The sequence below is a fragment of the Neomonachus schauinslandi genome, chromosome 13 (genome assembly GCF_002201575.2).
Source record: "Neomonachus schauinslandi chromosome 13, ASM220157v2, whole genome shotgun sequence".
Lineage (NCBI taxonomy): Eukaryota > Metazoa > Chordata > Mammalia > Carnivora > Phocidae > Neomonachus > Neomonachus schauinslandi.
This window is the reverse complement of record NC_058415.1, coordinates 73,547,125-73,572,987: the sequence shown is the minus strand read 5'-3', so window position 1 is coordinate 73,572,987 and position 25,863 is coordinate 73,547,125. Positions and strand designations below refer to the sequence as shown.

General features: G+C 45.5%; 2 protein-coding genes across 2 annotated transcripts; one reads left to right on the top strand and one right to left on the bottom strand.

The window, feature by feature from the left end:
- Positions 1–880: 880 nt before the first annotated feature.
- On the bottom strand, positions 881–16,220 carry C13H9orf43 (chromosome 13 C9orf43 homolog). Its single transcript, XM_021691602.2, has 11 exons — positions 16,031–16,220; positions 15,784–15,934; positions 12,235–12,292; positions 10,097–10,192; positions 7,549–7,712; positions 5,845–5,995; positions 5,392–5,452; positions 5,048–5,172; positions 4,758–4,826; positions 1,428–1,494; positions 881–1,218 (listed from the first exon to the last, which is right to left on the bottom strand). Exons 1-11 carry the CDS (start codon positions 16,179–16,181, stop codon positions 881–883), a joined length of 1,431 nt encoding a protein of 476 aa, XP_021547277.2. The 5' UTR covers positions 16,182–16,220.
- A 3,925-nt stretch (positions 16,221–20,145) lies between these two features.
- Positions 20,146–22,793, top strand: POLE3 (DNA polymerase epsilon 3, accessory subunit). The gene is made up of 4 exons (XM_021691314.2): positions 20,146–20,379; positions 20,482–20,567; positions 20,902–21,020; positions 21,286–22,793. The coding sequence occupies exons 1-4, from the start codon at positions 20,314–20,316 to the stop codon at positions 21,456–21,458; spliced, it is 444 nt and encodes a 147-aa protein (XP_021546989.1). The 5' UTR covers positions 20,146–20,313; the 3' UTR covers positions 21,459–22,793.
- Positions 22,794–25,863: the final 3,070 nt, after the last annotated feature.

Genomic DNA, 25,863 nt, shown 5'->3' with positions numbered 1-25,863 from the left:
GTACCACCAATGGTCTGGGCTCTCTTCTTCCACCCAGCTCCCACTTCTGGGAAGGAGACCTGACCCTGGGTGCAGAGCTGGTGAGAATAATGGGCTCCAGCTGCTTTGACAGCAGCTCACGGACCAGGGGCCCAGGGCAGGGGCCTTCACTGCCCGCATCTAAGCTACTGGGTACCTGAGATTTCCACTATATTATTCTCCTGACTTTTAGGTAATTTTGAAAATTTTCTATATTAAAAACTTTAAGGACAAAAACACGGGGAAAAAATCCTTCCAAAAACCAAATTCAAGGTCCCCTGAGACTCTGAAATTCTGAGTCTTTATGAGCATCACTGAAACATTCCCACAGACTCAGTAATTTAGAAGCTGGAGCTTTAGACTCTTTCAGGTTAATACATATACTATTTGAAAGTGATTATTGGGTGCCAACCCCAAAAAAACCATTTCCAGAGAATGAGAGGAAAATCTAGAACACAGTAGGGGTTCCCACAGGTCAAACTCATCTCCGCCCCCCCCTTTTTTTTTTCCGGTAACCTCTATGCCCAATGTGAGGCTGGAACTCACAACCTCAAGATCAAGAATTGCACACTCTACCAAATGAGCTAGCCGGGTGCCCCAAAACTCATCTTCCTGTAACTGGAAACCTTTCAGAGCTTCAGAGGGGAGACAAAAGTGACCCAGAAAACACATGGCAGAAACATCTCTCCCCTCCTCCCAGAAACAGAATGAGTCTTTTCCTTAAGCAGTTGTGTTTAATCACTAAAATTATTCTGTCCCTAATGAAAGAGAAACAATCTCAGTTTAAGAAGGGGGAGGCTTTTTCTCCCTCACTGATTTTAGAGGTAAGGAGAAGTGAATGAAGAAAGCAGAATTCCTACAGTCAGGCCCTGGTAAAGGCTCCCGGGAGCAGAAGTCCCCTCTCCGTTCTGTCCTTATGTCCAAGGTCACTGTCCTTGGCATTCCAAGCATCCTGCTCTGGAGTAAGACTGTCCTGTGAAATCCCATACGACTCTTCACTCTGTGACCCACAGAGCTGGTTCTCCTCATCCTCATCATCAGTGGCCTGAAGAATCCTCAGGAGTTTGAGCTCAGGGTTCCACCCTCTTCTAGATGTATCGTCTAAGAGGTCCTCTGAGCTCCTCTCTCGGGATTCCGGCACAACCTCTTCCTGAGCGCTGATGTCCTTGTTAGAGGGTTCTATCTTGGATAACTCAGGATCTGAAAGAAGACCCAGCCATTAACTGCACCTGCAGCCCTCTCCCAACTGTGACAAATGGAGGACAGAAAAGGAAGGGCTGGGTGTCTTTAAGACCCTTCTGAGGGATGAGGACTATGGCCTCCAGGGAGGTGAACCATCCTTGTCAACATAGGTTCAGCTCTCACTGGCCTGAGTGACTTACTAAGGTCCCTCCACCCTAGTAACTTACCATCCTTATCAGGGAAGGACTCCAGATAATTCTCAGAGTATTCCATCTGTGGCCTCCTTGTGGAACCCTGAAATTCATTAGAGTAAGTGTAAGGAAACTTGAATCAAGACTTTAAGAAAGAAAAGATTTTTTTTTTCTTTTTTAAGATTTTATTTATTTATTTGACAGAGAGAGAAACAGCGAGAGAGGGAACACAAGCAGGGGGAGCGGGAGAGGGAGAAGCAGGCTTCCCACGGAGCAGGGAGCCCGACGTGGGGTTTATCCCAGGACCGTGGGATCACGACCTGAGCCAAAGGCAGACGCTTAATGACTGAGCCACCCAGGCACCCCTGGACTTGTGGTTTTTTGACCAATGAAATGTGGCAGAAGTGACATTGTTCCAGTTCCAGCCCCATCTCTCAAGGAAGTGCTTCCACGAGATTACCAAACTATCAAGAAACCCAAACAAGGCACAATGAAGAGACCTCATGGAAGAGAACTAAGACGATTTGGCTAACAGCCCCACCCCAGCCGCCAGCTGAAGGTAGGTGCATGAGTGACATCAAGCAACACCAGAAAAACTGTCCACTCACCCCTCAGAATCCCAAGGAACGGCCAACCACTGTGGTTTCAGCTTTGACGTCGTGTGTTAAACAGTAACAGGTAACAGAATCAGGGCCCTAGCAGAATGGTTCTGGTGCTCTTACCTTTTCCAAGTTGGGTCCTTCTGACTTCGTCCGCTGTGGATGCTTTTTGTCAGTTTTCCGACTTAGTAGAGTTCTGTGACCTAGTGACCACGAAGTCAATTCAATTCTCTTCTTACTGTTATTTCATATCCCACTGTTGGGCTTCTAGTTGACCCCTAGCCTACAAGTGACTCCTCATCTTGGACAAGACAGGTTAGAGGAGGTGAAAGGGAGTTGGGCCTCTGAGTTCTCTTTGTGGCTCTGTTCACCTGGGACTGGGACCACATCTATCACAGAATTTGAGATTAAGGTCAAGGGTATGTTAAAAGACTTAGGGAAAAACAAAAAAGACTTAGGGTTCCTCCAAGAAACCCAAGGGGCAGGTATCTGCACATCATAGCAGCAAAAGAAACCCTGACCCTATGTTTTCGGTTAATGAAGACTCCTCTTACCTTCTTGCACCAACCCTAATGTCCCCATACTGGCTTCTGAAAATGAAACTCCTTCCTTCCAAAAGTTCTAGTTCTCTGATTCTTCTGCATCAGCGGTTTCCCCAGCGAGTCCTTAAATGCACTCATCTTGTCCTTTCTCAATTCCCTTTCTCTAAATGAACATCTTCCGGGGCGCCTGGGTGGTTCAGTCGGTTAAGGGTCTGCCTTCAGCTCAGGTCATGATCCCGGGGTTCTGGGATCGAGCCCCACATCGGGCTCCCTGCTCTGTGGGGAGTCTGCTTCTCCCTCTCCCTCTGCCCGCCACTCTCCCTGCTTGTGCTCCTGGGCTCTCTCTCTGTGTCAAATCAATCAGTCAATCTTAAAAAAAAAAAGAAGAGAACATCCTCCAAGCTGCCACCCGAGGTGTTATGCAAAAAGGCAAAGCCAGTCGAGGAACTCCCTTGCTGAACACTTCTGTTGGCTCCCTACCAGCCTGGTTCTTACCTTAGCTGCACACTTGAAGCACTAGGAGTTCTGGAAAACACTGAGGCCTGGGTCCCAACACCAGAACTTCTGATTGAATAGGTGTGGGGTACGTCCTGGGTATCTGGGTTTTAAAAGCTCCTCAGTTGGGGCACTTGGGTGGCTCAGTCAGTTAAGCATCTGACTCGACTTCAGGTCAGGTCATGATTTCAGGGTCATGATCTCAGGGTCATGAGATTGAGCCCCACATTGGACTCTGCGCTGGAGGCGTGGAACCTGCTTATGATTCTCTCTCTCCCTCTCCCTCTGGCCCCTGCTCACACTCTCATACTCTCTCTCTCTCTCTCTCTCTCGCTTTCTCAGAAAAAAAAGAAAATCTCAGTTGATTTCAGTGTGCGGTCAGGGGGTGGAGCACCATGACCATGGTCAAACATCTTAGCAAGCTATACAAGCTACTGCCTACCTCTTCAGCCTGACCCTTTATCACCGTCTCTTTCATAACCCACAGCCACGATGGACCACCATGTTCCCTGTGCAGCCATGCTCCTCCTAGGTGCGCCCAAACAGGCTATTCCCACTTCTGGAATTCTCTTCCGTATCAGAAAGACTCTCACACATTCCAGATCCAATGCAAAAATCAACTCTTCATAAGGCCTTTCTCAACCCAGTGAGGACAGGCCACTGCTCCAAGAACATAATTCAAAAAGGTACCCCAGTCACCCAAGCAAATCTGCTCCTATTGGAGACATCAGGAAGAGGAATGAAAAGCACCTGAATGAATTCAGGGAGTGCTGATCACCCTGGATGGAGTGCTAACCTTGGACCTGTCAGCCTCACCCTGGGCTACAGCCCTGGTTTTGTCTACCCCCCATGTGAATGTCAGGAAGCTTCTTAGTTCTGCAGGTCAGGGGCCACTGTTGGCATCTGAGAGCTCAGTGGGATGGGAAATAAACCGAGAGAGGAGCATTCTTCTGAGGAAACATCTCACCTGAGCCCTCTCACTGCCCTAGGAGGGGGAGAGCGAATTCTGATGAGGAAGCAGTCAACAAGGTCCACTCTGAGTAGGGCCGAAGAAGCTCCTAAGGTTTAGGAGGATTCTTTCTCCCTCCCTTTCTTTCTTTCTTTTTGTCTGCGCTCAAACTGAGCAACATCAGAGGGACCAGGGTAAGGATATCTTTCAGCTCAGGCACATGATTAGGATTCCAAAAAGGGGAGCTACCTATTCTGGTCTTCAGCATGAACACCACAGGAAAAGAATTGCCTGTCAAGAATTGGCCACCTGCCTCCTAGAGGGGTCTAGATAATGTGCTGACCTCAACCTGAGCCTCCAGGAACTAACTTGTGGCTGGGAAGCGAGGGAGCCTGGACTCTGCTTCCTTAGAACCCTCTTGGGGCCAGACAGGGGCCCTGGCTCTTTCCTGCTTCCTGGCTTGCTCTTCATTCTCAAACCACTCCATCTTTCCTAAAGTAAGTCCTGAGGAAAAATGACTCTGACTCATGCTCATGGTCATCTCTCAAACACCCACATGAAGCAGACATCTGGCCCAGCTTGCTTCCTTAGTAAATATTTGATGGAAAGATGATGCACGGCAGCCCAGCCAAGCCAGAACATTCCGAGGAGAACTGTGAATGCCTAATGAAGGCAGGTCCCAAAATGACAGACGTGTCCGGCTTTTCCCGTCCTCAGCTACGTCCTGAGATCCCATCCCTCCCAAACCCATATTCTCCTTACCATAGCGTGGGCCACACACCACGGCACCCGAACATTTATGCAAAATGTCCTGGCTCCCTGGATCACTCTTGGATTTCTTTTTAGCCTCCTGAAACCCACATGAGGAGGAACTGAATTAGGACCTTTGGAAGTGAAGAAAATGTTTCAAAAAGAGCCTAAAAGAAGGAAGTTAGTGTCTGCAAGCAGACTCTGTATCTAGAACCAGACGGAGAACAGGGAGACTCGCACCTCCTCCACCCCTTCCCATTCCAGGCTGCACCCCGTGGCCCGTCCCAGCCGGTCCTCCGGCTTCCCTCACGGCCACTCTACCTGTCTCTTCGGTGGGGTTTTCACCTTCCTCTGCTGCTGCTTCTTGTGACCTGGTGACCAGAGCACAGGCTCAATCCTCTTCTCCCTGGCGTTGCCCACCTTCCCCGGGGGCTGCTTGCTGGGCCCTGCTCCACAACAGTGACACCCACTCTGTCAGAACCAAGCCTTTTGTGGTGGGGGAGGGGGGCTGCCTCCTGAAACGGCAGTTTCCCGAGTTCTACACGGGACCTTGCATGACTGTGGCCACAAACATAACAAACCGGGACCCAGACCAAGTATGAGAACTGTGGGCTGACGGGGGGGACAGTACCTGAGGATCTGGCCAGATCCACCAGAAAACCTACCTTCTATGTTCGGGGTGTAATATAATTTCTTCAGATGTCTAGGATATCTCAATGCTGGTCTCTGGAGGGAAAAAAAAGAAAGAAAAGACAAAGAAGAGGAAAAGCTCTACTGAAGGTGTTTCCTTTTCCCAAGACATACCCTTCAAATGCAGGTAGGTACCCACATAGCCAATGAGCACTGTTTGAGAACCAGGTACGCGCAGCGTTGTAGCAGGGCTCTGGAGAGAGGAACCGGAGCGGGGAACAAAGTGCAGGAGAAACAGAGAATGTTCCTCAAACCCCTTCCCGTGCTTTGCTTTCGCCTACATATAGCCCAGCCCTTCTGTGAGGCTTGGGTCCAGCGTGGAAGGGTAGAGAGAAAGAAGAAAGAGAACGTCAACTCCTCCAGCCTTGAAGAGAAATGAGTCTGGATTTGCATCTAGACCTCTGTCTCCGAGGCTCCCTAGCTCTCACCTGCAGGGTGAGACGGTGTATGGATAAGAACATCTTAGCAGAAATGGCACTGTCGGGTCGGCTCTTTTCCAGGGGAGCTTTCTTCTTCATCATGGCCAATTGTGTCTTCATCTCCAGGGAAGGCATGGTTTTCCCTTCATCAGGTAAGAGGCTGGAGGGGACAGAGACAGCCAGTCAGCAACAGTTCTTCTTGGAGAGCGTGGCTGAGGAAAAAGGCATGGAAAGGGCTCCAAATTTGAATAAATTTCCACTGTGGGCCTAAAAAGGCCTAAGCCAATAGGTGCTCACCGGGCAACAGCTTTCAATTAGCTGAGGACAGGCGTTCTTATCCCCATTTTGCAAACGAGGGAATGAGGCATAAAGATGCTAGATAAATTACCCAAATGCACAAAACTGGGAAGTTTCAATGCAAAATCCAAAGGCTTTCTCACTCCAAACCACACTGCCCTTCTGCCTCCCACTTATCCATAACTCGTTTATAAAAAGAAGAGAGTGAAGGCTCCTGGCTGGCTCAGTCAGCGGAGTATGGAATTCTTGATCTCAGAGTCATGAGTTCAAGCCCCTTGTTGAGCATAGAGCTTACTTTAAAAAGAAAAAGGAGAAGGAGGAGAAGGAGAAGAAGAGAGTAATAGTGCCTAGTAGAGGTTCAAATAAGAAAATAGGCTTTTTGAGAGAGATTGCAGCCCTCCATTGAAGTTGGCTGTGATTGCTCAGGATTCCAAATAAATTGATTTGAGAAGAGAAGAGGAGCCTCACCTAACATTGGCGGTTGACACTTATCCTTTGGGGTCCTTTATTTGGCAGGGAGAGTTGGTAAAGTGAATGATAAATGCTGTTTTATAGGATAAGCCTGGAAGCTTGGAAGCTTGGGCACATTTGACCCTTTTTATTTTTATTATTTTTTTTAAGGATTTTATTTATTTATTTGACAGAGAGAGAGAGACAGCGAGAGAGGGAACACAAGAAGGGGGAGTGGGAGAGGGAGAAGCAGGCTTCCCGCAGAGCAGGGAGCCCGATGCGGGGCTCGATCCCAGGACCCTGGGGTCATGACCTGGGCCGAAGGCAGACACTTAACGACTGAGCCACCCAGGCGCCCTTTGACCCCTTTTTAAAACTGCACTTTATACTAAATTTGGGGAACAAGTTGAATGTTCTATAGGACAGGTGCCCATTGAAATTTGAGGAATGCAGACAGCACTGAACATGGGCATGTCTATTAAAACAGTCTGGTCTTTTGACCCACAAGCCCAAAGATTCCAGAATGCCTATGAGGAGAAAACTTCTCTTAAGGAAACTAAGACACTACTTCTACCATTCTCAAGTAAACTGGGTTTTCTAACTACATAACTGAGTGGAAAACAGAAGCCTATCAGATCCTAAGTGTGTCTTATTAAAGATCCAGGTCTGTTTATAATGTATTTATGAATTATAATAAAGATGACCGTATATCTGAAAAACAAAACAAAACAAGAGAATAGACGTAATGTGCTTCTATAGCGCAAGGTCTGGCAAGTGGTAAGTACTTGATAAATGGTGGTCATTACCGTCATCACTGTACATTGGTAAGTCTCCGAACTCACTGAACAAGCAGAGGGGACAGTTCTTCTCCCCTCCTTACTCAGGAAGAGCATGCGACTTAGTGCCTTCTCTGCTTCAGAGAAGAGCAGGTCCCCTGGCTCTCCCACAGGCTTACATGATACTTACTCCTTCAGTAGATCCTTAGGTAACATGTCAAATTGGTTCCAGAAAGGTATGGACTCTGCGTTTAGTTGCTCAAAAAAGTGTACTGGTGAGGGGGGAGGCACAATCATCCCTGGAGATCCCAGCTGTGTTTCTGTTTTCCGCTTTCCACAGTGAAAATTGTCTTTCTAGAAAAGCAACAATGGAAAGTGCCACTCCTTCCCATCAACATTCCAGCCTCCCAACATAACCCTGGCATGCCAAACTCCCTGTTTCCAGACCCACTCCAGCAGCAACCCCTCCTTTGCACTATGAAGGCCACCATATTTTCCCTCTCTGGCTCCCCACCCCATTGGTGAATTCAGATCATACAGGGATTCATTGCTTTGGTTTTTTTCCCAAAAAGGTTATTAATTCATTCACTGAGCAAAACTGAACAAATATTTATTGGCCAACTATGTGCCAGGTGCAGGGCTCACACTGGGGATTCAGCAATGAACAAAGTGGACCAAGACACTACTCTCATGGTTGTAGCAACCTTCCAGCTCTGTTACTTACCCAAGGTTACATTTACCCATAAGTGGTGGCATAAGGATGAGAAACCCAAGTCCATTATAACCCCTAGTCCACTGAAGCTCTCTTTCTATCACACCAGGAATTTGTCAAAAACTCCCCCTGAATATCCAAGGCTTCCTCCTAACTTTTCTTCAAGATGCTCTTCACCTTCCTACAGGGAGTGGGTAGGGAAGAGAGTCTCTCAATAGAAAATGCTTTGGTAATTATTCCTTAAAAGGGGTTTTCTTTTGCAAGTTTTATTCATTTAAAAAGAATGGGGGAAGGGGGAAAGTACCTGAAAGGAAAAACAAAATTCTACAGAGTAATCTCATAAAGGTTTGACCAAAACATCAAACTTACCCCTGTAGATTTCATTCTTCTCTTCATCCAGTCCTGGCTGGGAAGAATATGCTTCTTCTCAGCTGGACTTGAAATAAGAACAATCACAATTTATTCCCAGACATCTCAAACAGAAGCACCAAGGGTATTTGTGAATGATGACCATGGAGATTTCTATCCTCTCTTCAGTACTCAAAGATGGCTGCTTGGAAGCCTGGAGGAACCAACTGCCCAGAAGCTGTGAGAAATAAGACCTAACCTCACATCTACATTAGGTTCCCTGCCATTCTCTCCTACAACCCAGTTATTTGCTTTCATAGCATTAATCCAAATTAGTAATTATATACTTCAGTATGGTGATATTTGTAAAGCCTGAATCCCAACCCACCCACCCCTCCCACCACCCCCCCACACCACCACCACAAGACTCTAGGAGGACAGGGAGCAAGTCTATTTGGTTCTTCACTGGATTCTCACTGCTTAGCACAGAGGAGGTGCTCAAGTATTTTTTGCTCCATCATCTTCCACCTCCTTGCCTGGAACACGTATATGATGGCTGGAGCACTAGCCGTCAACTTAGACCTTCAAAGCCCCCATGAGACACCTTAGAAAATGAAAGCCACGGGCTAAGGATGATGACCAGAGAGCCCAAAGGAGTTCTGGTTTCTGATGAACACTTGGAGCTGAGGTACTAGCCCTGATCCACCCAAATCTGGGCTTTTTTTACACGAAAGGAAGTAAACCTCTAGGAGTTTTTTGTTTATATCATATATATATACATATATATATATGTATATATATACATTATACACGCCTAAGCACTGACAGGATAATTAAAAAATCAAGTAAGAAGAAATTCTTAAATCACATCCTATCTACATAGTCACTTAACAAGAATCCAAAAGCCTTAGCATTCATGAAAGAAAAACCAAACACCTTCTTCCAGTGGTTATCAGCATTATCAAGCCTTTGGGCCCTCACCCAATGACCCTTCTGCTTTGTACACAAGTCCTACAGGCTATTCATCTTGTGCCACTGTGCTAGGCCTTGGGGCTGGGACCAAAGATCCACACGCTTCACTCAAAATGTTTTCACTAGCTGGGGATGGCTAATAAGAAACACTGATAGGGGCGCCTGGGTAGCTCAGTCTGTTAAGTACCTGCCTTCAGCTCAGGTCATGATCTCAGGGTCCTGGGATCAAGCCCGGCAAGCACGGGGCTCCCTGCTCAGCAGGGAGTCTGCTTCTCCCTCTCCCTGTGTCCTTCCCCACAGCTTGTGTTCCCTCCCCACTGCTTGTGTTCTCTCTCGCTATCTGTCTCTCTCAAACACATAAATAAAATCTTTAAAAAAGAAGAAAAAGAAAAACTGATCGTCAGGAAGCATCTGTTTCTTAGCCCTCACAAATCTACAGGCCCTATCTTGCCTGTTACTTAATGCCATGTAGGATCTGATGTAGAGAAGCCCCAACGCAGGAAGCACAAAGTGCATTAAATAGAACCCCAGTGAAGCAGGAAGCAAATACAAGAGACCGTGACCTTCTTCTCTAGTTGGCCTCCTGTTACTTGCAATGAGGTGGCTAAAAAGGAGATCACAAATAGGAGGCCTGCGCAGGGCAGGAGGGACTTGCAGAACGTAAGGGTGGAAGGCTCCCAAGTTCTGGACACAATACTCACCTCACATGCCTCTCTGGTTGTTCTGGGATCCAGATTACAACCATATTTCTAACATCTTGAGGGCTGGGAAGGTGGGTCTCATTCAAATTCAGCACTGAAAGCTAAGAGAAAGATGTAAAGCCTATATGTGGCTTGAAGGTACCAGCTCCTGATGGTATTCAGAACAGGCTAAGAACTGAATTACCATGGTAATGAAAAGGGTATGCTGGTGCAGAAGATGACAAAAAGACATTTCTCATCCCCAGATTGTCTTCATAACAATGCCCTAAGAAACCAGACACCAGTACAGTACTCTGCAAGAGTGAGCATTTTAAGTGAATAGTCTCCTCTGCCTCCCTGTGACATCATTTAGCAACTCCCCACCCCATATCCCCTAGAGGGGAACTTGGGGTTTGCCTAAGGGAATGCACTCATTCTGCCTACTCCACTCCAAACACTTAGATCCCCTGCAGATAACAGAATTTGGGAACTGGGAGAGAATTGGTAGGGACAGAAGCCAGTTTTCTGCTTTTACTGCCTGTCTGTAATTAAAGGCATCTACATAAAAGTTAAGATCACAACACTTTTCACGTTCAGACATTTAAGATATTAGAACAGTGGTGCTCAAGGAAACCTTATAAATGATCTAGTCCCTACCCCTGGTAGGATACAGGGAACGAGAAAACAAAAACAAAAACAAAAACTAATAAAAATATTGCTGTGGGGCGCCTGGGTGGCTCAGTCAATTAAGTGATCAAATCTTGATTTTGGCTCAGGTCATGATCCCAGGGTCCTGGGATTGAGCCCCATTTCGGGCTCCGAGCTCCTGAGCTCAGTAGGGAATCTGCTTGAGATTCTCTCTCTCCCCGTCTGCCCTTCCCCACTGCTTGCGTGCTCACTTCCCCGACCCTAAGAGATAAATAAATTTTTTTAAAAATAGCGTTGTCCTATGAAAAGGAACTGAAGGGCTTGGGGGACTAGGGGAGACTTCTTTGCACCGTAAACCCTTTCATGCTTTTTGAATTTTGAACCATTTACAAGTACTAGCTATTCAAATAATTATCTTAAAACGAATTTAATCTAACCCCTTGTTCTAAAGAGGTCAAAGAGGAGAGTGATTTGTTCATTCATCCATTCAAACACATCTACCCTCTCTCTGTCCCTTATACTCTCCACCATGTGACAGTGAAAGGTAAAGTATCTCTTGAAAAAAATAAAAGGCATCCGTAAGACTGCAAAGAAGAGTAAATCTCTCTTTATGGTAGATAAGTAGAAGGGCTTTTCCTCCTAAACTCTAATTTAGCTCGGCCTCTAACTAGCTATGTGCTTTAGCAAATCACTTCCTTATTTGGGCCTCAGTTTTCTCAACTGTAAGACATAAGAGACAGACCACAGTAATGTTCTTCAATTGCAACTGCAACTAATTCATAGGTCATGGGACCAACTTTTGTGAACTGTAGCCTACATTGCTTAGAAGTAGAATAGAGGGGCGCCTGGGTGGCTCAGGCGGCCCTGTGTCTGACTCTTGATTTTGGCTCAGGTCATGATCTCAGGGTCATGGGACTGAGCCCCGCATTGGGCTCCTCGCTGAGTGCCGAGTGTGGAGCCTGCTTAGGATTCTTTCCCCCTCTCCCTCTGTCCCTCCCCTGCTCATGCGTGTTCTCTCAGTCTTAAAAAAAAAAAAAAAAGTAAAATAGAATAGGACAGAAAATATCAGAGTGCATTACTCATAATTATGGTAAGGATTGTTTTATGCTATTTTGTTGCAAAATGTATTTTTTACTGTAGGTCATAGCAGCTAAAAAGTTGGATAGTCATCAGAATAGATGACCTGAAGGCACATTTTAGGTGTGACAGTCCAGCATTCTGATTTCCCCATATTATGAGATGACAGGGTTTACTTAGTAGCTGAACATGCTCTTTGCAGGATACAGACAGAAAAGTCTTACCATCGATCCCACTGGCGTCTGGGATTTCTGGAGACAGTATAGCACGTAAAGGCTTAGTACAAAGCCCAGCATATACTTAAGGGCCCAATATTAGATAGTTATCATTGTCATTATTCAGATCATGGTCATCCTGAATGGTATACAGAGGCAAGTATTTTATTCCCACTAGTAAAGAGAAAATGCTGAAGAACTACCTTTTTTAATCTGTGATTTACTTTAGGAGATCTATCAGGATGGTTGATTAAATCTTTGTCAGGTAAATCTTCCCGAGGCCTAAAAAATGAGTTTCCAAACATGACATAGAGATACAAAAGAGCTACGGGGATGGCAGTTAGTGCTCTTAGGAAAAGCCTTCTGCTTATCCACAGAAGACCTGGGGCTTAATACTTACCGAATGAATGTAGGGTGTCCCCATGTCCTTAAGTTGTGTTTCTTTGTTATGGAACAGCTCCCAGACACTGCACACTGTAAACACTCCACAACTCTTTGTTGCATCAAACTGAATTCAGAGCCTATGCCCCTCTCCAACTACAGACAGTTATGTCACTATCAATAAAAGTTGACTGAGTAACCCTTGATGTAGATGTTCAAAGCATGTTAAATAAGCCAAACATAGTATTTACACACAATGGAATATTTTTCAGCCTTAATAAGGGATGCAATTCTGATATATGCTCCAATATTGATGAAACTTGAAGCCATTATGCTAAGTGAAATAAGCTAGCTAAGGGGCACCTGGGTGGCTCAGTCGTTAAGCGTCTCCCTTCGGCTCAGGTCATGATCCCAGGGTCCTGGGATCAAGCCCCGCATCGGGCTCCCTGATTCGGGGGGAAGCCTGCTTCTCCCTCTCCCACTCCCCTTGCTTGTGTTCCCTCTCTTGCTGTGTCTCTCTCTGTCAAATAAATACATAAATAAATCTTTTAAAAAAAAAGAAGAAGCTAAACACAAAAGGACAAATTTTGTAGGATTCCACTTATATGAGGTACCTAGAATAGGCAAATTCATACAGACAGAAAGTAAAATAGACATTAACAGGAGCTGGAGGGAGGAGGGAATGGGGAGTTACTGTTCAATGGGTAAGGAGTTCCTGTTTGAGTTGATGAAAAAGTTCTAGAAATGGATGGTGGTGACACAACGCTATGAATGTATTTAATGCCACAGAATTATACACTTAAAAACAATTAAAATGGTAAATTTCACACTACGTATATTTACCACAATAAAAAAAAAGGAATACTGTCCCCTTACATTTTCATATCACTTGTTACTATATTTTTTTAAAAGCCATGTCAAGTGTAGGAATGAATACATATGGCGAAGAAGTGTAAGATAAAGACCCAACTCCTGGGCGCCTGGGTGGCTCGGATGGTTGGGCGTCTGCCTTCGGCTCGGGTCATGGTCTCAGGGTCCTGGGATCGGGTCCTGCATCGGGCTCCCTGCTCCTTGGGGGCCTGCTTCTCCCTCTGCCTCTCTCTCTCTGTCTCTAATGAATAGATAAATAAAATCTTTAAAAAAAAAAAAAAAGGGCGCCTGGGTGGCTCAGTTGGTTAAGCGACTGCCTTCGGCTCAGCTCATGATCCTGGAGTCCCGGGATCGAGTCCTGCATCGGGCTCCCTGCTCGGCGGGGAGTCTGCTTCTCCCTCTGACCCTCCTCCCTCTCATGCTGTCCCTCATTCTCGCTCTCAAATAAATAAAATCTTTAAAAAAAAAAAAAAAGACCCAACTCCTTAGGCTGATTCACGTGCCATAGGCCACTGCTTTTTACTCCACCTCCCTAGCCTCAGCTCTGACCACTCCCCCATTCCTGCTCTATGTTCCACGCACAATGAGCCCTTCTCCTGACATCGAAAGAACTTCCTCTTGCCTCCAGGCCTTGGCATATGCTCTTTCCACAGCCCAGAACTCTCCTCGTGGCCACCTCCCATCTGCAACCCCCACTTCGCCAGAATGCTCACACTTCAGTATACAGGTGCAGGTTCCACGTCCACAGAGGACAGTGCCCTGGGTGAGGAACCCTTCCCATGTGCTTCCACACCCCCGCGGGGGCCCTCTCATGGCGCTCATCACACGGGACAGTTCTTGTCCTCCCCAGCGAGGCTGAAAGCCCTTTGGGGGTAAAGACTGTATCTTGTTTACCACTGAATCCCCAGAGCCCAGCAAAGTGGTCCCCACTAAAATACATTTGTGAATTCAGTGAGTGACTACACGAATGAGGTCATAGGACCTGACTGGGAGAAGCCACCTTCTTCCCAAGGTTCAAGTCCTAGAGAACCAGAAAGCAGTCCTACCCTTTCCCATCCTGTCTTTAGCCAAAGGAAACTACCAAAGGCTGCTTTACATCAAATGGGAGAAAAGGAACCGGTACAAGGCCACTAGGCATGCCTTGGTTCCAAACCACAGGAGTTCTAAATGTTACAAGTCTAAGTTTTCTGTAGATCCCACCCAGGCCCTTAGTTTCCCGTATCAACAAGCACTAACTGTATGCCTAGGCTTTGTAGGAGATTCAAAAGGAAACCATTGCTTCTGCCTTTGAAAGCTTACAAATAGTTTCATACCTAAAAATAAAGGATAAGAAAGATAGTGTGTGTGGACACAGTGTTCTGACAACCTGCAGAGGCTGATGAGATACCCCCCATGGTGGGCTGAATTGTGCCCCCCAAATTCTTACACTGAATCCTAACCCTCAATACCTCAGAGTTTGAGTCCCTCAGTATTTGGAGATGGGGTCTTTAAGGAGGTAATTAAGGTAAAATGAAGTCATACAGACAGGCCCTAATCCAATATGACTGGTGTTCTTATTAAAAAGAGGAAATTAAGAGATTAAGAAACACTTATCATGATGAGCAGTGACTAACACAGAGAATGGTTGAATCACTCTATCATATACCTGAAACCAATATAACACTCCGTGTTAACTATCCTGGAATTAAAATTAAAAACTTAAAAAAAAGACAAGGATGGGATGCTTGGGTGGCTCAGTCAGTTAAGCGGCTGCCTTCAGCTCAGGTCATGATCCTAGGGTCCTGGGATCGAATCCCGCATCAGGCTCCCTGCTCAGTGGAGAGCCTGCTTCTCCTTCTGCCTGCCGCTCCCCCTGCTTATGCTCGTGCTCTCTCTCTCTTTCTCTCTGACAAATAAATAAAATCTTTTTTAAAAAAAAGAAGAGGATGGGATGCCTGGGTGGCTCAGTCAGTTGAGCGTCTGCACTGGGCTCAGGTCATGATCTCGGGGTCCTGGGATTGAGCCCCACATCCACTGGGCTCCCTGCTCAGTGGGGAGTCTGCTTCTCCCTCTGCCCCTCTTCCCACACATGCTTCTCTCTCTCTAATAAATAAAATCTTTAAAAAAAAAAGAGGAAATTAGGACAAAGACACACAGAAGGAAGACCATGTTAAGACATAGGGAGAAAATGGCCACCTACAAGCCAAGAAGAAAGGGTTCAGAAGAAAACAACTCTATCAACACCTTAATCTTGAACTTCTAACCCCTAGACTGTGAAAAAATAAATTTGTGTTGTTTAAGCCACACAGTCGAGGGTACTTTGTTACAATGACCCTAGCAAACTAATACACCTCTATTTTAGCAACTCCTACAACACAGATAATGCTTTCCTTTTGTTTCCCACTGCCTCGTCACCATTTCTCTAACTGAACTGGTGTTTTAGTTTTAACCCAGCTTTCTCAAAGTCTACTACATGGGTAAAGGAAATCAACCCAGAATTTTGAGATAGGAGGCTAATAATGGAAGATTCCATGATAATTTACCTGCCTTGGAATTTGGAGTCAAGCTTTGAACCTGGACACAGTAAAGAGGGGGGTTTGGTGAAGGTAAATCCTGATAAATGATGATGAGCATGTCTCTTGGCTTGGATGCAGGAATCTGCTATGTTTATAATGGTGAGCACGGGGAGTTTGTCTGAGAAAACAGAAGAAAACATGTAATCTGTCAAAAGGAGCCAAACAGAAATAGTTCAAGGATCTTGTAAGGAAGAAGCAGGGCTGACTAATTCACCTTCATCATCTGGAGTTGTTTTATAGGGGGAGCCCAGGATTCGAGGGTGGCCCCTCTCAATACGGCGGATCGTGGCCCAGCATTGTGGATGCTGACAAATGGCCAACTTGCAGGTGGTTTCATCCCACTGGCTCTCATCTGGTAAGTCCATAGCTACAAATGGTTTAGGACAAAAGCCAATCTTGCAGCTTTCTAGCCCTCTAAAGTAACAAAAACCACACAATTAGAGTGTATTATATATACATCAGCCATGCAGTCCAGATCTTGATTTGGACTCAAAGCATAAAATATTTCTGTTGAACCCACATACATAAATGATGGTCACAGGATAATTAAGAATTGGGTAACAAGCTACTCAGTCATTAAAAAGAATGAAATCTTGCCATTTGCGACAACGTGGATGGAGCTGGGGGTATAGCGCAGTGAAATAAGTCAATCAGAGAAAAGACAAATACCATATGATCTCACTCATGTGGAATTTAAGAAACAAAACAAAGGAAAAAAGATACAAGCCAGAAAACAGACCCTCAACTATAGAGAACAAACTGATGGTTACTAGAGGGAAGGTGGGGGGAGGGGCGTGGAGGGTGAAATAGGTGATGGGGATGAAGAGTGTTCTTATTGTCATGATCACTGAGAAATGTATAAAACTGTTGAATCACTATATTGTACACCTGACACTACTATAACACTATATGTTGACCATATTATAATTAAAATTAAAAAAAAAACTGGATAACAACCAAGTATGAAAACATCTCAGCATGAAGTAGAGTGGCAAGAGTTTTTGGAGCAGACTAACTTCATAAAGTCTCCTACTTGGCCATTTAGTAGCTGAGTGACCTGGGTCTTAAGCAATCTGAGCTACAGTTTCCTCACCTGCAAAATGAGGATAAGCCTGTTTCACAGGATCATTACAAAGATTAGTTAATGGATATTAAAAGGTCTGGATATTGGGGCGCCTGGGTGGCTCAGTCGGTTGAGCGACTGCCTTCGGCTCAGGTCATGATCCTGGAGTCCCGGGATCGAGTCCCGCATCGGGCTCCCTGCTCGGCAGGGAGTCTGCTTCTCCCTCTGACCCTCCCCCCTCTCATGCTCTATCTCATTGTCTCTCTCAAATAAATAAATAAAATCTTTAAAAAATAAAAAAATAAAAGGTCTGGATATTAAAAGGGCGCCCGGGTGGCTCAGTCGGTTAAGCATCTGTCTTTGGCTCAGGTCATGATTTCAGGGTCCTGGGACTGAGTCCCACGTCGGGCTTCCTGCTCAGCGGGGAGTCTGCTTCTCCCTCTGCCTCTACCCTTCCCCCCCGCTTGTGTTCACTCTATCATGCTCTCTCTCTCTCTCTCTCAAATAAATAAATATTTTTTTTTAAAGTTCTGGCATATAGTTCAAAATAAGTATTAGCATCCTTTCTTTTTCCCCTTCATTAATCATTAGGGAGAAGACACCATCATCTCTAAAAAGCCTTATCAAATCAGAACTAATATAATCAGAGAAGTACTTGAGATGGCTTTAGATGGTTCACACCTTTGGAAAACATGCTTCATTTTGCAGTATGCTCCAATTCTCATACAGGCAGCTTAAATACCCACCAGAAATGAATGGGTTTGCTCAAACAGTAGATCAGTAGACTTACAGTTACATCAGAGGCCTCTGGCTTTTCATTTACTGGCTGTACGGTCGTAGGCAAGTGATTTCACGTCTCTCAGCTTGTTTCCTCATATAAAGAGGGGACAGGAAATCCCTAAGTAGGATTGTGGAAGCATTAAGAGAAATAACGTACTTTTATGTATGATACATAATAGGGGCTCAATAAATAGTATTATCTTTCTCTCTCTAGAAATATTTTAGGCAATCACTACCACCTGGTCCTTAACGCGATTATTACAAAGTTGGGAGGGGTGAAAAGATTAAAGGTGGACATTAGGTCCCCTTTTTAAGGACAGTATCCATTTCTTCTTCCTTTTATTCAACACATTTATTGACTACCCAATATGTGACGGGACGTGTTGCAGGCATAGAGAACAGTAATGAACAAAATAAGTCCCTGTTCTAAAGAACTTATAAATTAAACCAAAGATAATGAATTATTGGTATGGCATCGCACCTGCCCTATGACTCGTTTTGTTTGGCCTACACTTTGAGCCACTTTTTTAAGTGGAAATAGTCCACAGTATTCAGATTTATGACTCCTCTTAAAGATCAAAATATCTTTTACATCAACATGGATGGGACTGGAGGAGATTATGCTAAGTGAAATAAGTCAAGCAGAGAAAGTCAATTATCATATGGTTTCACTTATTTGTGGAACATAAGGAATAACATGGAGGACATTAGGAGAAGGAAGGGAAAAATGGGGAGGGGGAATTGGAGGGAGAGATGAACCATGAGAGACTATGGACCTGAGAAACAAACAGGGTTTTAGAGGGGAGGGGGGAGGGGGGATTGGTTAGCCCGGTAATGGGTATTAAGGAGGGCACGTACTGCACGGAGCACTGGGTGTTATACGAAAACAATGGATCGTGGATCACTACATCAAAAACTAATGATGTACTGTATGGTGACTAACATAACATAATAAAATTTAAAAAAAAATCAAAATATCTGACAACACAGGGGTCCCAATTCCAATTAGACAGCAATTGGATGGAGGGGAGTGTCTTCTGGTATCTTTAAACCAGAACTGTTCTCTCCAAATGGAGAATTCTCTCAACAAACCCTATAATCTCTAACTAATGCAGTTTCAGTTGCCGTTTATCACCCTGTTTGCTGTTGTTTTTCTCCTAATAGGGAAGAATTTCTCTGTACTCATGTCTCTGTCAAAAGCTGGAAAATTGGGATGCCTGGTTGGCTCAGTAGGTAGAACATGTGACTCTTGAACTCTGGTCATGAGCACCAGCCCTACAGTTGCCTGTAGAAACTACTCAAAATAAATAATTTTCTTTTTTTTTTTTTAAGATTTTATTTATTTATTTTGAGAGAGAGAGAATGAGAGAGAACACATGAGAGGGGATAGGGTCAGAGGGCAAAGCAGACTCCCTGCCGAGCAGGGAGCCCGATGCGGGACTCGATCCAGGGACTCGATCCAGGGACTCGATCCAGGGACTCCAGGATCATGACCTGAGCCGAAGGCAGTCGCTTAACCAACTGAGCCACCCAGGCGCCCCAATAATTTTCTTTTTTAAAAAACAGGAAAATTAAGGGTGACGTGAGACAGTATGTTTCAAGAAAAAAAAAAGCATTCCTGCTCGCTCAGTGGGATCGAAGACAATTTCTACCTACACAACAAGAAAATGATACAACTTAAGAGCCACTGCAAAACCATGCTAAAGCTTTTGACTGCGAAATATGTATGATGCGTTAAGTCAATGAACTGAAAAATACAAATACAATTTTAACAGGGTTTGTTTTTTAATGGAATGCAATGTCGCGTTATCCTTACAACCGGCTGCTTGCTGCCCTTTCGTTACCTGACCAGCCCGAATTGAGGCCCGAGGTCTACCTGTGCCCATTTCTATGTCGCCAGCGTTAGCGCTGTACTGGCAAAGGAGTTTGCGTTCAACAATTCTAGGGGACAATTATCCTTAATGCGATTATTACAAATTTGGGAGGGGTGAAAAGATTAAAGATGAACATCAGGTCCCGCAGAATTGAAAGAAGATACCCGCTTCGTTCCAGAAGAGGGACGTGGAAGAGTTCGGCCTCGGAGGCCCGCGCTAACAAAGGGCACGCCAACCTGCCAGAAAGCCGAAACCCACTCGGCAAACGTGACCCCTCCGGCCGCCTGGGAGAGGAGGCGGGGCACCGCCCCACGTCGGAAGGAGCCCCGCCCCGTCCGCTCAGTCCACGCCTCCGTCTCCCGCGCTAGCCGCCAGGCAGCGCCGTTGCCAGGCAGCGGCGCAGAGCACTGTGGGGAAGGGACGGAAGCTCCAGTGAGCCATACTTGAGCTGATGAGAAGTCTCCAGACATGGTGGCGGCAAGAAGCAGGGAAACGAACCTGGGAAGGGGCGCTGGATCCCGGTGGGGTCGGACGGAAGCCCGGAAGGGCCAAAACCGTAGCGACGTGGAAAGTTCGGATGCTTGGGCGACTCGAGGCGGAGGCGGGGCTGGGTGAAGAGGGAGGCTATGGCGCGCGGGGCACTGTGGGACACAGTGTGGGCAACGTGGGGCGTGACGGAAGCCTTTTTGGGTCAGACTGTGGCGACGCGGGAAGTCCGGACGCCTTGGCGGCCTGAAGAAGAGGCTTGAGACGTAGGCGCGGGCCGCGGCGCCGGCGGCAATGGCGGAGAGGCCCGAGGACTTAAACCTGCCCAATGCCGTCATCACTAGGATCATCAAGGAAGCGGTGAACAGCTCTGGCTGGTGGATGGGCCCGGGGCGGAAGGGCGGGCAGCGGGGGAAGCAGGTCTTGGGCCGGCAGCTTTATTCACCCACGCTCTTTTTACAGCTCCCGGACGGTGTCAACATCTCCAAGGAGGCCCGCAGCGCCATCTCCCGCGCTGCTAGCGTCTTCGTGCTGTACGCCACTTCTTGGTGAGGCGGGCTGAGCTAGCCAGAGCTTAGCTGGGGCTGGGGCGTAAGGGAGCCGCAAAGAGACCCCCTGGCCTGTAGTCCACAAACCCCAACAATTGTGCCTTATCTCAGTGCGGGGAAGATTCACCCTTATCCAGTTCTTGCAAGGTCTGAAACAAAATAAAACAGCAAAATTACCCTTTGTACAGGGAAGGGAGGGACTTAACATGTCACAAAAATCCATGCATCTAAGATCTAGGCTTTTCCATACCACCTCTGGTGCCCCTTTTCCATCCCTTACGCGGCAGGAGGGGGTCTGACAGCCCCCTGACGGCCTTTAATCTTTTTCTTTCAGTGCCAACAACTTCGCAATGAAAGGGAAACGCAAGACACTGAATGCCAGTGACGTGCTCTCAGCCATGGAAGAGATGGAGTTCCAGCGGTTCGTTACCCCGTTGAAAGAAGCTTTGGAAGGTAATGACCCTTTCCTTTGTTCAGCCAAGTAGAAAATGTTCACCTGGCCCTGAGTCTTCTCAGCTTGGGTCCCTGTAAGGACAGGAAGTAAGTATTGGATGTGACTCAGAATCAGTCCAGTTGGCACCACCTCAGATCTGATTTGTAATGCTGAGCAGGTTATTTTTCCTTCTCTGCCCCAGCTTTTCTAGTTGTACAGTGGAGTTAGCTGCTGTGGTCTGTTTGGTTCAGCCCTGCCTCCTGATCCCCATCTTCCTCCTTGCAGCATATAGGAGAGAGCAGAAAGGCAAGAAGGAAGCTTCAGAGCAAAAGAAGAAGGACAAAGACAAAAAAACAGATGCCGAAGAGCAAGACAAGAGCAGGGATGAGGACAACGATGAAGATGAGGAAAGGCTGGAAGAAGAAGAACAGAATGAAGAGGAGGAAGTGGACAACTAATGGGATGGGAAGACTGGCACCTTGGAAGGTACCACCCTGAAATGTGGTACGTTTGTGAGAAGCTTTTCCCTGCTGGGGCGAGTAGTCTTAGCCAGAAGAGCCTGAGAAGATCAAAATAAAACTGACTAAAATTATCAAAACCAGCGCTTCTGTCAGAGCATCAGCGCAGCAGAATCCCATTTTGCCAGATCAGTCTGAAGGTAATGACTTTTGGCAAGAGGGATTCTGAGTGGCTAATTTGATTAGTCAATTTGATCTCTTTTGTTTACTTATATATATGGTAGGCAGTTTTTGATCCCCAGTTCCCTTCCCACCCATCCCCCAAAAAAGTAATAATGACTTCCATGCTGCCTGCTGTGTTCCAGATCACAGGGGTAGTCAAAGCTCAGGAAAAATTGGGGCTTTGAGCATGGTCAGCCTGTTTTGATTGTACAGGATTTGGCAATACTAGCTTGTTAAAGTGGTCAGAATGTGTTTAGCGTTAGGAAACTATAAAAGGTTACAGGAGAAGAATGAAATCTGTTGTCTCTTCACTTGACAGTAACAATTGAATTTTGATTTCTCCAGACCCACTTGGCTTGGAGCTCCTCTGTCTTGCTTGGTAGGCATTTGACCTGCTGGCGAGGCTGCGCTCTGGGCACATATGCTTTTGAATCAGCATTGTAGAATGGAATTAGTCAAGCAAGTGTGCCAATAACTCTTACCAAAAAAAAAAAGATAGTCTTAGATGCACCTCACTGCCTACCACTGTATGGCTTTAGGATTTATGGTCACCTCCTGGAAGGTATAAAATTCCAGGCTTTCTCTTCTTGTAGTCCATTTCCTAGACTTTGACTTTTCGTTTTTCATTCTTCCAATTCATGACAAGTTCCAAACGTTATTTCTTCTAGGCACAACTTTCTCCTTCTGTGCTTTTCCTTTCCTGTCTCTCTTCTGCCTCTCCTCTGTTCCCGATTCCCACTTTCTCTCCCTCCTTTTCTCACATCTGCCAACCCAGGAACTTTGATAACCTGCTTAATGTCCCAAAGTGCAGAAATCTGATGGTGCTCAGGAATCTAATCCCCACTGCAAAAAACCATCCCCTTTAATTGCTTCTAAAGTAACTCTGTTGACCTTTCTTCTCAGTTTTTTTTTTTTTTTCCTCTTGATATTTGGTGCTCCAAGCACTTTTTTGTTTGTCTCTAAGTTGAGTGCTTGGAGGTTGACAGGTAGTCAAATGTATGTAGTTTGACACTGTTAATTTGTTAAATGAATACAGTCAAAAGTTTGTTGACAAATGAGTGAAGAGTGTTGAGGAAAATTATGCTTTGTACAAATAAAGAACGTTCTTGTTAAAAGTGATGGCTCCTGTTTCATCCTGCCTTTTTATTGTAGGCTTTTGGGGAGGACCCACTGATCATCCCTGTATATAGTTTTTGGAATGTGGACTGGGCCCGATCTTTGTAACTATGGGATCCTGCGCTGCCGTGGATGACCAGCAGATGCTGCTCTTCAACCACAGCAAGAGCTTTCCATGGCTCTGCAGGGCACCCTATGTGTTACTAGTTGCTCAATGACTCAACATTTATTGAGTTCCTACTATGTGTCTGATACTATTCTAAATGCTTTCAAGCATGAACTCTGAAATCCTATCAAGGAGAACTGCCTTTACCTTCATGATGTCCACCACAATGCTCTGTTACCTCTAATCTACATAACTTTTTCAAATCATGAATTTATAAAGAACATAAAGTTGCAACCCAATAGTCATTAGATCTGGTGGCTTTTTCCTTCTCCACAACAGAAACATCCATTCTTAACTCCCATGAGCACCACTCAGCAAAGCTTTCAAGTCCCATCTGGAGTCCTGTGGTTTCCTGCCACATCTCTGCTTGCCCCAGCTTCCCCTGTGTAGCTTGCCAAGTAAATCTTCCTGGAACGTTGCTATGTTCTAGTCCCTCACTGCTTCCCATCAAATCCATACTTAAACCCGGTATGCAAAACCTGCTTGAGGAGGGCTTGCCTTCCAGTCTGTTTCTACTTCATTGTTAAGTCTCCAGTCAATGAATCCCCAAAAGAACTCTCCCTCCACATGGCTTTAGGTCTTCCCAAACTTTGACTACCTAAGAAAACATGTTTCCTGAGAGTGGGAAGTATGACTTAAAACTACAGAATTTAAGAGATGCCTGGCTGGTTCAGTTGGTAGAACCTGTGAGTCTTGACCTCGAGGTGGTAAGTTTGAGCCCAACGCTGGGTGTAGAGACTACTTTAAAAAAGAAAAAAAAAAAAACTGGGAAGAATCTGAGGTTATCAACCAATTTTTTCCAAGTACACTTTTATCATTCCTGTAGTGGTATCTGAAGTTTGAAGGTTGCTTACTAGGTTAAGGCAAAAATCTCATCTTTTGTAAGCCACAGCCCTTCATGCCTAGAGATTCTGATCTGGATTTGGAGGGTGGGAAGGTTACCATTTTTACCCACACAAAATTACGTTTGCAGGGGCATCTGGCTGACCCAGTTGGCAAAGCGTGCAACTCTTGATCTCGGAGTTATAAATTTGAGCCCCACGTTGGGTGTAGAGATTACTTAAAAAAAATTAGTGAGGCACCTGAGTGGCTAAGTTGGTTAAGCGTCCGACTTTGGCTCACGTCATGATCTCTGTCCTCAGATCCAGCCCTGCGTGAGGTTCCCCACTCTGGGGAGTCGGCTTCTCCCTCTCCCTCTGCCCCTCCTCCGCTTGTGCACACGCACTCTCAAATAAAATCTTTAATTTACTTTTGGGGGCGCCTGGGTGGCTCAGTCATTGGGCATCTGCCTTTGGCTCAGGTCATGATCCCGGGGTCCTGGGATCGAGCCCCGTATTGGGCTCCCTGCTCCACGGGAAGCCTGCTTTTCCCTCTCCCACTCCCCCTGCTTGTGTTCCATCTCTCGCTCTGTCTCTCTCTGTCAAATAAATAAATAAAATCTTTAAAAAAAAATGAATAAATAAGTAAATAAAAATTACTTTTGCAGCCTAATCCTATTTTTGCTGATGAGAGATTAAGGCTCATCAGAGAAAAGTGACTTACTTGCTCAAGATCTTACCACTAACTTATGAAAGCTAGGGTCCTGTTCTAGTGGCCCATGGCCTTGTTTCTATTTCTTATTTTTTTCTTTAATTGAACTTTTTACTTTGGAACAATTTTAGTTTTCAGAAAAGTTGCAGAGTGCAGAGAGTTCCCATGTAATCACCCAGCTTTCCCTCATTTTGACATCTTATGTAACCACAGTACATTCATCAAACTGAGAAGAACTACCAAATACCGAACTATTTGTATTTCATCAGTTTTTCTGCTAACACCCTTTTTTGTTCCAGGAGCCATTCCAGAATACCGCATTGCATTCAGTGAACCAATTTCATCTTTGTTTTTTTTAATCAGGGTTTTTTTTTTGAAGATTTTATTTATTTGAGGGCACCTGGGTGGCTCAGTTGGTTGGGCGACTGCCTTCAGCTCAGGTCATAATCCTGGAGGCCCAGGATCTAGTCCTGCATCGGGCTCCCAGCTCAGCAGAGAGTCTGCTTCTCCTTCTGACCCTCCCCCCTCTCATGTTCTCTCTCTCTCTAATAAATAAATAAAATCTTAAAAAAAAAAAAAGCCCCAAAAGAGTGAAAATTTTAAGAATGCTGCTGTTTGGTGTAATCTGTTTCAAAATCTGTTTCAATCTATTTCAAAAAAATAAAAAAAAATTTTTTTTTTTTGAGAGTGCAAGCAAGCGAGCAGGGGGAGGGGCAAAGGGAGAGGAAGAGAGCGAATCTCCAACAGACTCCCTGTTGCGTGTGGAGCCAGCCTGAGATCATGACCTGAGCCGAAACCAAGAGTCAGCTGCCCAACTGACTGAGCCACCCAAGCGCCCCCCAATTTTATCTTTTAATTGGGATGATATTCACGGAACATAAAATTAACCATTTTTACATGACCAATTCAGGGCATTTAGCACATTCACAATGCTGTACAACCACTACTTCTATCTAGTTCCAAAACGTTTGCATCACCCCAAAATAAAACCCTGTACCTGTCAACCACTTACTACCCATGCTTCCCTCCCTTCAGCCCCTGGCAACCACTCATCTCTATTTTTATGCACTTCACAGCATTTAGCACAATGCCATATACCTACCTGGGAAGCACTCAAAATAGTTCAGTAGGTTTTTTGGGTTTTGTGGGTTGTTTTGTTCTTTACTTTTTATTAAAGTATAACACTTACTAAATGGTGCAGATAAATGTAGAGCTTGATGAATTTGCACAAACATCCATGTAACTCACACTCAGATCAATAAACAACATGACCAGCACCTTAATAAGCCCCTATGGTCTCCCTTCCGGGCACTTCCAATCTTCCCCAATGGTAATAGCTATCCTGACTTCCAACAGCACAAGTGAATTTTG

What these genes read in the sequence shown, in the direction of transcription:
- C13H9orf43 (XM_021691602.2), bottom strand. Translation starts at nt 16,181, where the DNA reads ATGGACTTACCAGATGAGAGCCAGTGGGATGAAACCACCTGCAAGTTG. An exon ending in CAGAACAACCAGAGAGGCAT is followed by an intron (nt 7,713 to 10,096) that starts GTGAGGTGAGTA and finishes TTGCTTTTCTAG; the next exon opens with AAAGACAATTTTCACTGTGG. An exon ending in TTACACCCCGAACATAGAAG is followed by an intron (nt 5,173 to 5,391) that starts GTAGGTTTTCTG and finishes GTTGTGGAGCAG; the next exon opens with GGCCCAGCAAGCAGCCCCCG.
- POLE3 (XM_021691314.2), top strand. Translation starts at nt 20,314, where the DNA reads ATGGCGGAGAGGCCCGAGGACTTAAACCTGCCCAATGCCGTCATCACT. An exon ending in CTAGGATCATCAAGGAAGCG is followed by an intron (nt 20,380 to 20,481) that starts GTGAACAGCTCT and finishes CTCTTTTTACAG; the next exon opens with CTCCCGGACGGTGTCAACAT. An exon ending in GTGCTGTACGCCACTTCTTG is followed by an intron (nt 20,568 to 20,901) that starts GTGAGGCGGGCT and finishes TTTTTCTTTCAG; the next exon opens with TGCCAACAACTTCGCAATGA.